This window comes from Podarcis cretensis (genome assembly GCF_951804945.1).
Source record: "Podarcis cretensis genome assembly, chromosome: 3".
In the NCBI taxonomy this organism is placed as follows: domain Eukaryota; kingdom Metazoa; phylum Chordata; class Lepidosauria; order Squamata; family Lacertidae; genus Podarcis; species Podarcis cretensis.
Genome location: NC_137172.1, coordinates 31,476,872 through 31,487,917, shown reverse-complemented (window position 1 = coordinate 31,487,917; position 11,046 = coordinate 31,476,872). Strand labels below are relative to the sequence as shown.

The following is an 11,046-nucleotide window of genomic DNA, read 5'->3' as shown; positions in this document are numbered from 1 at the left end:
GTCAAGACAAGTAGTTCCTACTACACTGGTACCTCAGGTTACAAACACTTCGGGTTACAGACTCCGCTAACCTAGAAGTAGTACCTTGGGTTAAGAACTTTACCTCAGGATAAGAACAGAAATTGCGCGGCGGCGGCAGCAGGAGGCCTCATTAGCTAAAGTGGCACCTCAGGTTAAGAACGGTTTCAGGTTAAGAACGGACCTCTGGAACGAATTAAGTTCTTAACCAGAGGTACCACTGTATGCTACCCAGCAAAAGTATTCGCCCCCAGAATGCCTTAAGCGATTATCACAAATGGAACTGTTCTTTGAACTGTGAATTGTCTCTTTACATAATACTCAAAGCATTTTCTGATCCTTTAGAAAGCTTCCAAAAGACCAACATTAAATGATAAGAGAACACTGAAGCCTACTTTTAATGATGGGGCTAATTCTCCTAGAAATGCCCTTTCATACATACCAGCATCATCCATAGAAAGCTGTGTGTTGTACTCCAAAGAAGGAAAGTTTGTATTTGTTTTAGCATAGAAGCAGCAGCCTATAGAAGCCTCTTTCCATGTGCTTCAAGTCTGGACTAAGTTTTGTTTACTCTTACCAATTACACATTGAGATTACTGTTTTAAACATGTGCATATTCAGCAGTAAACCCCACTGAAGTCGCTTCTGAGTAGACATGTTTAAGGCTGGGTTGTAAGGTAGTCTTATCTGAGCTATCTTCTTGACTGATGTAGTTTTGAAACAAGATCTGGCCTACTACAGAGCCAAACATGACATGCAAAAAGTAATCAAAATGAGCACAAGGGAAGGGTGAGCTTCTGAGCCCCTCTTCAGCAGCCCTCTGTGCTAGCATCTCTAGTGAATCCTCAACAGTACTGCTCATGGAAGCTGAATCTGCCCAAAGACCCCTTCCCCACTGCAGCTCCACAGCCCATACTGCTCAGGAGGGTCAAATGACTCCAATGAAGCCAGCTGGGGTGGGGTAATGGAAGGAGTCCTGGGCAAGGAGCCACCAGCTCACGTCCCCCTCAGATTCAACTCAAATGTGCTGTTTTATAACAGTTACCAAGTGATTTGATGTAAAATGGCACCATTTCAACTCATAATTTTTTGAGCCTGCGATTTAAGGAATCTGCACTTGACATGGAAATTTGCTCCGTACCTGAACTTTCCTGGGCCGCTAGGGCTCTAAATTGTGTGTGGGGGGGTGTGCTTTATGGAGGCTTGACACTGGGTGGTGATCAACTAAGTTTTACTCAGCGTACGCCCACTGAAATCCATGACTATTACTAAGTTGGGCCTATTAATCGCAATGGGTCTAAAACTTAGCTGAATATCACCCATTAGCTGGAAGAGTTTGTTCTATCCTTTCATCTTAAGCCGTCTCGTGACTAGTACTATTCATTACTGCAAAGGAAAATGGATTTGTACAAAATTCATTCTTCTAAATGTAGCAAAAAAAGAGAAAGAGATCTTGCTCACTTTATTAGTAGATTTGTCCTTCCAGTACAGAGTAGTTTGTTTCTGGTCTTTCATACCAGGTAGTTTAAAAATATCTGCATTTGAATCCTTATGTAAACCACTTGTCTACAGTCACTGTAGGCTATATGTGAAGGGGTAGCATTTCTTACCAAAGGTATTTCCACAGGAAATGTTCAAATTATCATTTTGAAATCATTCACCAACTTATTACATAGGCTACATTAATTAAAAACTAACCACACAGGTACTTTCATATATTGCACGTTGAGAGCTGCAGGTCAGCCACAGCTGTAGAAGCAGGCTTCAGGTTCATCACAGAAAAATTATATGTGCATCCCAAGAGGATGAACAAGTCCTCATTTAAAGGTGATCGAATGCGCGTTGCTAGAGAAATTATTTCTGCAAAGGAGAAAGAAAGAAAAAAGCTACATAGAAACCAAGTCCAGAGGAGGAAAGAAGAGTTGGTTCTGAAGCCAATGAAATCCTCCCCACATGAAATGTGATGGAGATCAGTCCAGAAATCCAAAGTCATGGTTTCTCTTCAGCATGATGTGCAGAGTCCCGTGAGCTAGCTGGGGATGGGGGACCAGAAGGACCTCCTTGGTAGTCATTGGGTCCTGAAGGTGGCAAGTCTCTGGCAGGAGGAGGGGGGTAGTCCCTTAATCCTTGCGGAGGTAGCCGTGGAGGGCCTGGAGGATAATCTCTTGGGTATGAAGGCCGGAAAGGAGGAGGTCCGCGCTGATATACTCTCTGATCAGGAGGTGGTAGTGGACCATGTGGAAAGTCTCTCATTCCAAATGGAGGGACAGGTGGATAGTCTCTTGGAAGAGGTGGTGGAGGGGCTCCACGTACTGAAAGGAAAAGCAGTACAGTGAATTATTCACTGGCAGGAAGTACATGCAATCTCACCCCAGAAATGTGGCAGAAACCAAACAGCAGGCACAGAATTCCAAGTTTACCAACTTCCATTTTAAAGAAGCATATTTGAAGCCTTTATGCCTGGCAGATAATATGTGAACAGACAACAAAATGTTCCATTTCTCAGAAAAGGAACCATCTGTATTTTGCATGCCTCTCTTGTCACTTCCAGTCCTTTTCCCACATAGTTACAACTGTGCTTTGCTATCAATAGACTCACCAAATCTATCAAGGCAATATTCAGATGAAATACTTCAGCCAAATATTCAAAGCAGGTTATGGCTCTCAAATTAGTATTGCTAACATTGCTCAGCTCTCACAAATTCACCATGAGGCACCCCTGCCCACTCACTCATTGCCGCAAAGATAACTTTGTTCTTTGTTCTACAACAGGCTGTGAGAAAGATTCTTGAACCTGTAATGCCAATTCAAATAAATGCCAATTTTTTTTTATTAAAAAAAAGCACAATGGAAAAACAACCATACCTAAGGGAAGCGGTCGAGGTCCATAGGGTAGCCGGGGTGGAAGTCCAACACGAACTGGAGGTGGTGGCAAATGTCCAGCTGCTGGCGGTCCCATTATGGGGGCCCCTGGGTAAGGTGGTGGGCCTTTAGGACCCATGTTAACCTGTGTAAGACAGAAAAGTTAGTCTTCTACTATATACACCAGCGAAATATAAAACTGATCTTCCACCAAAAATGTTAAGTGTTTGAAAGCTATGTATTTTCAAACTCATTTTCACTGCATACTACCAAACAGGGGTGAGGAATCTCAGGCCAGGGGACCAGTTGCAGCCCTCCAAACCTCTCTAAATGAGCCTCAGACTAAACTCCTCCTTGCCCAGCCTTTTCAGTGCCCATCAAGTACTTTTGCCTGGTTAAGACTATGCCTGTTCCTTGCCTGAATGGAGAATGTAGAGTCTTGTGCGTGTAAGTAAAGGGATCCCTGACCATTAGGGTCCAGTCGTGGCCGACTCTGGGGTTGCAGCGCTCATCTCGCTTTACTGGCTGAGGGAGCCGGCGTACAGCTTCCGGGTCATGTGGCCAGCATGACTAAGCCACTTCTGGCGAACCAGAGCAGCGCACGGAAACGCCGTTTACCTTCCCACCGGAGTGGTACCTATTTATCTACTTGCACTTTGATGTGCTTTCGATCTGCTAGGTTGGCAGGAGCTGGGACCAAGCAACAGGAGCTCACCCCTTTGCAGGGATTTGAACCACCAACCTTCTGATCGGCAAGTCCTAAGCTCTGTGGTTTAACCCACAGCACCACCTCTGTCCCCTCTTGACTGGAATGTAGCCTGCTGTACAAAGGCAAGACTCTCATCCATTGCCCAAACTACTTTTGCCTCTGGCTCCACCCATGATTGGAATGCAGACTGCACAAGGCAATGCTGCTCCTGAACTGAAAAAGGTTCCCCACCTCTGGCTATACAAAAAACAGGTGTTTCAACTAAGTTACAATCCTGAATATTTAACCACCTAAAACCCATCATCCATGTAGTTAGTATTTCTTAAAGCACCAGAAAACCCAAACAAACAGTTAATTTAAACACAAAGAAATCCAGAAAGTACCCAAGGGATTAAAAAAAAAAAAAGCCTCAAATATCTGCTATATTAGATTTCTAGAAAATAACTCAGGACCAAAGCATAGCTTTTACAAATGTAGTATATGTTAGCTGCCCTCACCAATGTATGCAACCTTAGGAAGTCAAGAAGCCCCAGAAGAGTTGTAGCCTAAAATGAGTCTCGCGGGGCTCATTTTGTCATGCTGAGATATGAAGCATCATGCTCCTCTCCATCAAACCAGGGGAAAGCAAAAGCACCAATCCCAGACTCTTGGTACTCACTGCAGTTGCTTCAACAGATGAAGGTGGAGCAGTAGAAACACAGGGGGCTTCAGGCTCTTTAGCAGGGTTTGGCTTTATTTCCCCCCCAGCAACATAAAGACAGTAAGATGATAGACAAAATAAGAACATGATATGTAAGAGGTGATGTGACCCGTACAGTGGGGTAACATACATGGTTCTTCCCAAAATGCCATCTCAGAAAAAAAATTAAAACCTCCCTGCCCCTTGCTTACCATTCCATCCACTACTGCAGCAGGAGATGATGTCCTTGGCCCACAGTTCATTAGGGATGCTACCGCAGGGCCAAGCTCTAAAGAGAAAGACCACATATTTTTTACCATTTTGAAAAGTAATGCACTTTCTCAATTGTGGACACCCACTTGTTGCTTGTCTACAACTAGAGATCTTTTGTTCTTCTAAGTGGTATGCACATTTTGTTAAAAATTATTTCTTAATTTATATACCACTTACATGCCCTAATGGCTTCTAAGCACCAGCCAGCACAGCCAATTGTCAGACAGAATGGGAGTTGTAGCTCAGCAACATCTTGAGGAGCACATATTCCCTACTTCTGGTTTAGAGACCTGGACTATGCACTCCCTTCCTCCCTGAACAGTAACGTGTACAGTGGTTTGAGCATTGGACTAGGACCAGGGAGACCCAGTTTCAAACACTCACTCAGCCAGGAAGCTCGTTGAGCAACCTTAGCCAATGACTTTCAGTCTAAACTACCTCTCAGGTTTGAGAAGATAAAAGGGGGGAGGGAGAAAACCTTGCACACCATTCTGAACTCCTTGGAAAAAGGGCAGAAATTAGCATAGCATTGTGGCATTAAGGATTACTCCATTTACAAACTGTGCACATATGCTAGCAAAAAATAAGGTGCTTTATTTTCCTATTAAGGTCAGCAGGACAGAAAAGGCTTAAAATTAACTGGATTATAATCCAACATCTTTAAACACAGTGTGCCATTCTGGCTAATTTAGGACTGCTTTGTTATTTTTACTATTTTCATTCTTAAACCAAAGAAGGAAAAGTGAGAGAATTTCGTAAAAATAAAAAATGGGCCCTTTATAAAAGTTTAAAGTGATCAATGATAATAAAGAAGGCTTCTATAACAAGACAACCTAAGGAAAAAAGAAAATGGATTTATTGCCATATTCACCTCTTGAACCTTCTCTTGGATTGGCAGAAAGGGGCCGCCCAAGGGGTTCCATCATCAGCGGTGGGGAAGGAGCTCCCCCGCTCACAGGTGAGGGCCCAAAGGATCCATCTCGACTTAATGGACCTATAATAAAGCATGGTCACTGGTGTCAAGTATTTATTTCCTTTTCTGAAAGGTTAGGCTTGACATTTCAGATCCCTAGCAAAAGGTGAACAGAGCATTTACCTCTGCGAGGGGGGGCTTGATGGTCTGGTCGGCCTGCAGTTGGTTTCACAATTAGTGGTCTCTGAAGCGCAGCTATTTTCTGATCCATCTCTATTAATCTGTTAAAGGGGGAAAAATCCAAAATTAATCTCAAAGTGCATTCATGCTTGTACGATATAGTGCTGAAGCAGGTGCGCCATGTGGTTGGGGGATGAGGGGTCTTCAGCCCCCAACATTTTTTCAAGGAGGGGGCTGGGCTCCCCCAAAATCCTGTAGCCCCCGCTCCACTTCCTAATCCCCACAGATGTCGTGTGGGGAAGAGGTTGAGCACGGAGCCCTGCTTTGCGCTTCCCATTCTCCACCTGGCACAGGAGTGCTGGCATCACAGCAGCAGGATGCTTGAGCATCTCGGTGTGGCGCGCGAGCTAGGTGGGGCAGGACACGTCACATGATGTGTAACATAACACATCACATGATGCACCCCCACAATGTGGGGGGAAAGTCGGCAAGTCGCTGAAGGAATTTGCCATTAAATAATATGCATTTTCACCAAGAAACCTGCAGTTGTGAATAGCTTAGTATTAAAAGGTAAAGGTACCCCTGACCATCAGGTCCAGTCGTGACCGACTCTGGGGTTGCGCACTCATCTCGCTCAAGAGGCCGGGAGCCGGCACTTGTCCGCAGCTTTCCGGGTCACATGACCAGCGTAACTAAGCCGCTCCTGGCGAACCAGTACAGCACACGGAAACGCCGGAGAGCGGTCCCTATTTATCTACTTGCACTGTGAGGTGCTTTCGAACTGCTAGGTTGACAGGAGCTGGGACCGAACAACGGGAGCTCACCCCGTCGTGGGGATTCAAACCGCCGACCTTCCGATCGGCAAGTCCTAGGCACTGTGGTTTAACCCACAGCGCCACCCGCGTCCCAGCTTAGTATTAGTGGCAGTCTATAAAACCAAGCACCTTTTGCAGTTACCAAGTAGAGAACATACTTACTTGAGCCTTAAGTTGGAATTTTCCCTTTTTTCTTCAGCTAATGCCCTTTCGGCAGAACGTGCTATGAGCTGCAATAGAAAAAAATAGTGAAAGTCACATTCTGCTAGGAAAATACACATTAAAGGCTAATTGCTGCTGCTCTGCGAAAAGCATTAACTGCCCTGCTCAACTAAATGAAAAGGGTTTTTTTATATGCTTTAATAAAATCCTTACCCAGTTCTCATGGGCCTTCTTCTCATGGATGTCAATCTTAAAACATTAAGGAAGGAAGGAAGAAAAGTTTATTTGGGTCTGCACATTGGCTTATATACTACATCTACTGCTTCAGAAAGATTTACTGGGATAGCATCACACCTGATTCTTGTAAGATCGCTCTGTTTGTTGCAGTTCTTCAACGATTTCATCAATTCTCTTTCTGTCAAAGAATTTGAGAGATTACTTCTGCTCACTGTCTGAAAATATGAGACATTACATTCATCAATCGATCTATTTACTTGTATTTTTTCACGTCTTCAACTGCCAGGACTGCTTTTTCATCTGCAGCAGAGAGCTTCTGATCCTTCTCTTGACGCTCATACTCTTCTTGTGACAACTTCCTAAAGCACAAATTTAGGTATAATTAACCCTCTGTGGCCAGACACAACCTGACAGCATTGGAAAAAGTTCTAAAGCTTTTGTATCACTCTTACACAACTCCATGTTTCAGGTAGTCCTCAACAATGACAAATTGTCAATTGGCGTTTCAGCCTCTCCTTGATTCAATGGTGGGGTAAATTTTTTTTTTTTAAATTATTTGCAGCTATGGGGATCAATTCTAGCCCTATTGGAATGGCTGAAAAAACAGAAGCTGGGTATGTTTAGCTTGGAAAAGAGAGGAGATATGATAGCCATCTTCAGATATCTTAAGGGCTATCACACCGCGGAGAGAACATGCTTGTTTTCTCCTGCTCTTCAGGGTTAAGACTCAAGGCTATGGCTTCAAGTTACAAGAAAGGATATTCCGATTAAACATTTGGAAAAACTTTCTGATGGCAAGAGCTGTTCAGCAGTGCAACAGACTCCCATGAGAGGTGGTGAACTCTCCTTCCTTGGAGTTTTTTAAGCAGATGTTGGATAGCCATCTGCCATGGATGCTTTAGCTGAGATTCCTGCCTTGCAGGGGGTTGGACTAGATGACCCTTGGGTCCCTTCCAAGATTCTATGAAAGGTAAACAGAAAAGGAGCAAAATGATGTTATAGCTTACACAAGCTTTCCAGAACCTTATTTCTTCCAAATACTGTTGGACTACAATTCCTATCATCTCTTGACAATTGGCCATGCTGGTTGGGTTGATGAGAGGTCATCCAAAACATATGAAGGGTGCCAGATTGGGGTAAACTGGTTTATACCATGTTTTGGGGTATTTTTATCATCTTTAAAAAGCCCAGTACTTACTTCTGAAGTGCCATTTCCTTCTGCTGATAAAGCTCATTGAGAATCTCCACTTTCTGTTGCAGAGTTTTACATTCACTTTCTAGCTGAGATTTTGCTCTCTGCAAGGAACAAGAATCATGTTCCAGCTTCTTGATTTGCTCTGCAATAAGACAAACCTATTTAGTACAACATTTGTAAGAGCTAAGATATGGTGACACAGAACATTCAATTGCTCAGGAAACAAGACAGTTTTCACTCCAGGCTCTTTGACAGAAGGAAAAACTGCAAATTTGGGTGGAAATAAGCTTCACACAGAGACAGGCCAGTGACTTGGAAGAGGTCCCAACATAAAGAGGAGGACCGAAAGATGCAGCCCTGAAGTAAGGAGGCTGAAAGAAGGGTAGGTGGAAAGAGGCAGAAATAAGACCATGAATTAAGCAAAATGCAGTCTATCAAAGAAAGGGCTGTAAAGAAATTCCCCGGAGCTTAAGATAAGGAGATGCTGTAAGCACTAGGGGAAGTAAGATAGTTTAAAGTAGTAGTCAGCAGCCAAAAACCAGGAATCTGCAAACACAACAGGGAGTGGAAAAAGTAGACTATGCACAACTGTTCCCTTTTTCTAGGCCCTATGTTCTCTTGGCCTGAAGGAAATGAGCAGACAAAGAATATCTAGAAGGCTGATGAATGCCAGCCAATGGGGAATGCAGTTGCTGGATCTAGAGCTGAGACAGTGAGAGATCTAAGTGGTTGACTGTAGTCTTTATCGTCACCACATCATTACACACTGGCAAGGGAAGTATTAGGGACAAAAAGCAGGGTAAAGCAGATGGATTTCATTGACTGATTTGAACTAACCAACCATTCTTGTGCCCCAATGTTTCTAGTCTATTAATGAATGGAAATGGGAACCCCCTTAACTGATGAGTTACTGCAGTGGTTTCTTTTAAATAACTTGTCATTCCAAATTATATATCTGCTGAACACACCTTCCAACTCATGCCTTGCTGCTACTTCATCATTAAGTTTGGACCGCATGTGATCTCTTTCTTCTTCAATGATAGATAATGTTGTTTTTACCTGCAAAAAGGCAACAAATGGCCAGTGAAACACTCTCCTGGAATACAAACTTGGGCCATATTGATTACACAAAACAATGTTTTCATGGGGTTACTTCATGTACCAAACTGCCCCCAGATTCTCTCACAGCACCTTTGAGACCCACTATAACTAGTGGAATATTACTGAAGGTATTTCAGATTTTTGTGAGCTTCTACACTATGGTGGGTAAGGGGAAGGAATCTGTGTTAACATGGGCTCAAAAGAATTTTGTATTTTGGGGCTCTGCTTGGACTCAGATCCGTGGGATAGTTATCTTTCAGCCTACCCAGTTTGTGTTATGTGAAATGGGTGTTTTGTGCTTGGGCATGCCCACACAGTAACCATTTTATGAATGTACATGCCCCCATGGCAGCAATTTTGTGAAGCTGCTATGACATTTCAAGAATCCCAAATGTGCCCACTGGTCCAAAAAGATTGAAAGCATCTGTGTTATACCCTTGAAACATCCATCATCTGTTTAATCTGATTCTTCATCTTTTCATTCCTGGTATCTAGAAGGGAGAAAAATTATTTCATTGTGTCTGTTTAAACAAAATTTTCAAAACATGGCAAGAGGAAATCTCCATAGATAATTATCTAGAAGTGTACAGATGAAAGCAACACATTTCAACATGAAGCAGGAAAATATTTCAGTTATAGCAATTAAATGCTAACGATGACTCAAGAAAGGGCAGATGCCAATGGCAATCCAATCCAGTTATTTATCTGATGAATTGCTCACATTATAGATATAATTCAGAGTTGAGAAATTTACTTCTCAGTGACATAGCCAGTATGTTAGATGATCATCATCTTAATTTATGGTCTTTTGTATTAGGAGTATCTGTTTCTATTTGACACATAACAGATGTTAATTATTCACTGTTGTGTACCATTGCCCCTAGGAGACTTCAGCTATTGCTTCCTCAAGATTAGCTGCTTGAATGGTCTACCAGGTTATCTATGATTTTAGTACCTGAGAACTCTCCATTGGCCAGATCATTTCCATCATCCCTCTTGCCTTCTGACTCAGATTCTGCATCAAGCTGCTTCAGCTGCATAATGCAGTTAGTCAGAACCTAAAGCAGCAGCAAAAAGGCAAATTTTAATCTATAGGACCACAACATTAGGTGTAGTAGTTCAATCACAGAGTCATGAACACAGAAGAAAGTTGTTCTTCAAAAGAGCTTACTTCAATTTCATTTTCTTTATAGGCAAGTGCTTCTTCCATATCATTCTGAGATTTCTGATACAACTTGATCTGTTCACTGAGCTCACTGTGCCTCTCACTCCAGCCTTCTGCTTGTTGCAGCAGCTGAAAGAACACAAGTACAATATTAACAATATTACTGGGATGACAAACAGCATGTAACTCAGGCCATCAGGTTTTAAAACTACACCAGAGTGGCTAAATATGTCAAAGTTAAAGTTGTGCCAAAACAAAAAATAACATGCCACCCCTTAAAAAAATAATGCTGGCTCTTAATGAGGGGAGGCACAGGCAAAAGAACAATCATCTGCAGCCATGCACAAAATCCTTTAAAATGAAAGCACAGCTTTAACTGATATATTTAGATATCATCTTATAATAAAACCAGAAAACAGGAGGGGTGGGTGGATTTCACAGAGGATCACCATTTTAATATTCTCCCTGGAGCAATAACATTTCTAAACCTGCCACAAGGCACCCACCCGATACATAAAGGAATTCAGGATGGGATTCACCTAACCATAACATGCATCTTCAGCATCTGTCTAACCATCTATATTTCTTTTAGAATTCATTGTTGAACATTTCCACCTTCTCCAATTTTTCATTATACTGAGAAAATGTATTGTATGTGGTCTATTCCCTTGCCTCAAATGACCTCAGTAGGAGCTGCTGCCCATCAGTGTCAACTGTCAGCAAGGGGAGACTTGCCT

General features: G+C 42.7%; 1 protein-coding gene across 3 annotated transcripts in view; it reads right to left on the bottom strand.

Annotated features, from left to right (window-relative positions):
- Positions 1–1,448: 1,448 nt before the first annotated feature.
- MIA3 (MIA SH3 domain ER export factor 3) overlaps positions 1,449–11,046 on the bottom strand; it is a 38,382-nt gene continuing 28,784 nt past the window's right edge. The window contains exons 14-28 of one of the 3 annotated variants that reach the window (XM_079969148.1): positions 10,316–10,438; positions 10,100–10,202; positions 9,580–9,635; positions 9,012–9,102; positions 8,047–8,185; positions 7,106–7,207; positions 6,966–7,026; positions 6,825–6,860; positions 6,612–6,679; positions 5,638–5,735; positions 5,413–5,535; positions 4,481–4,557; positions 4,248–4,319; positions 2,884–3,025; positions 1,449–2,330 (exon numbers count right to left, since the gene is read on the bottom strand). In XM_079969148.1, the coding sequence (XP_079825274.1) occupies positions 2,008–2,330; positions 2,884–3,025; positions 4,248–4,319; positions 4,481–4,557; positions 5,413–5,535; positions 5,638–5,735; positions 6,612–6,679; positions 6,825–6,860; positions 6,966–7,026; positions 7,106–7,207; positions 8,047–8,185; positions 9,012–9,102; positions 9,580–9,635; positions 10,100–10,202; positions 10,316–10,438 (1,614 nt within the window). In that variant the 3' untranslated portion in view covers positions 1,449–2,007. The other 2 variants (XM_079969149.1, XM_079969150.1) reach the window with 2 other exon arrangements.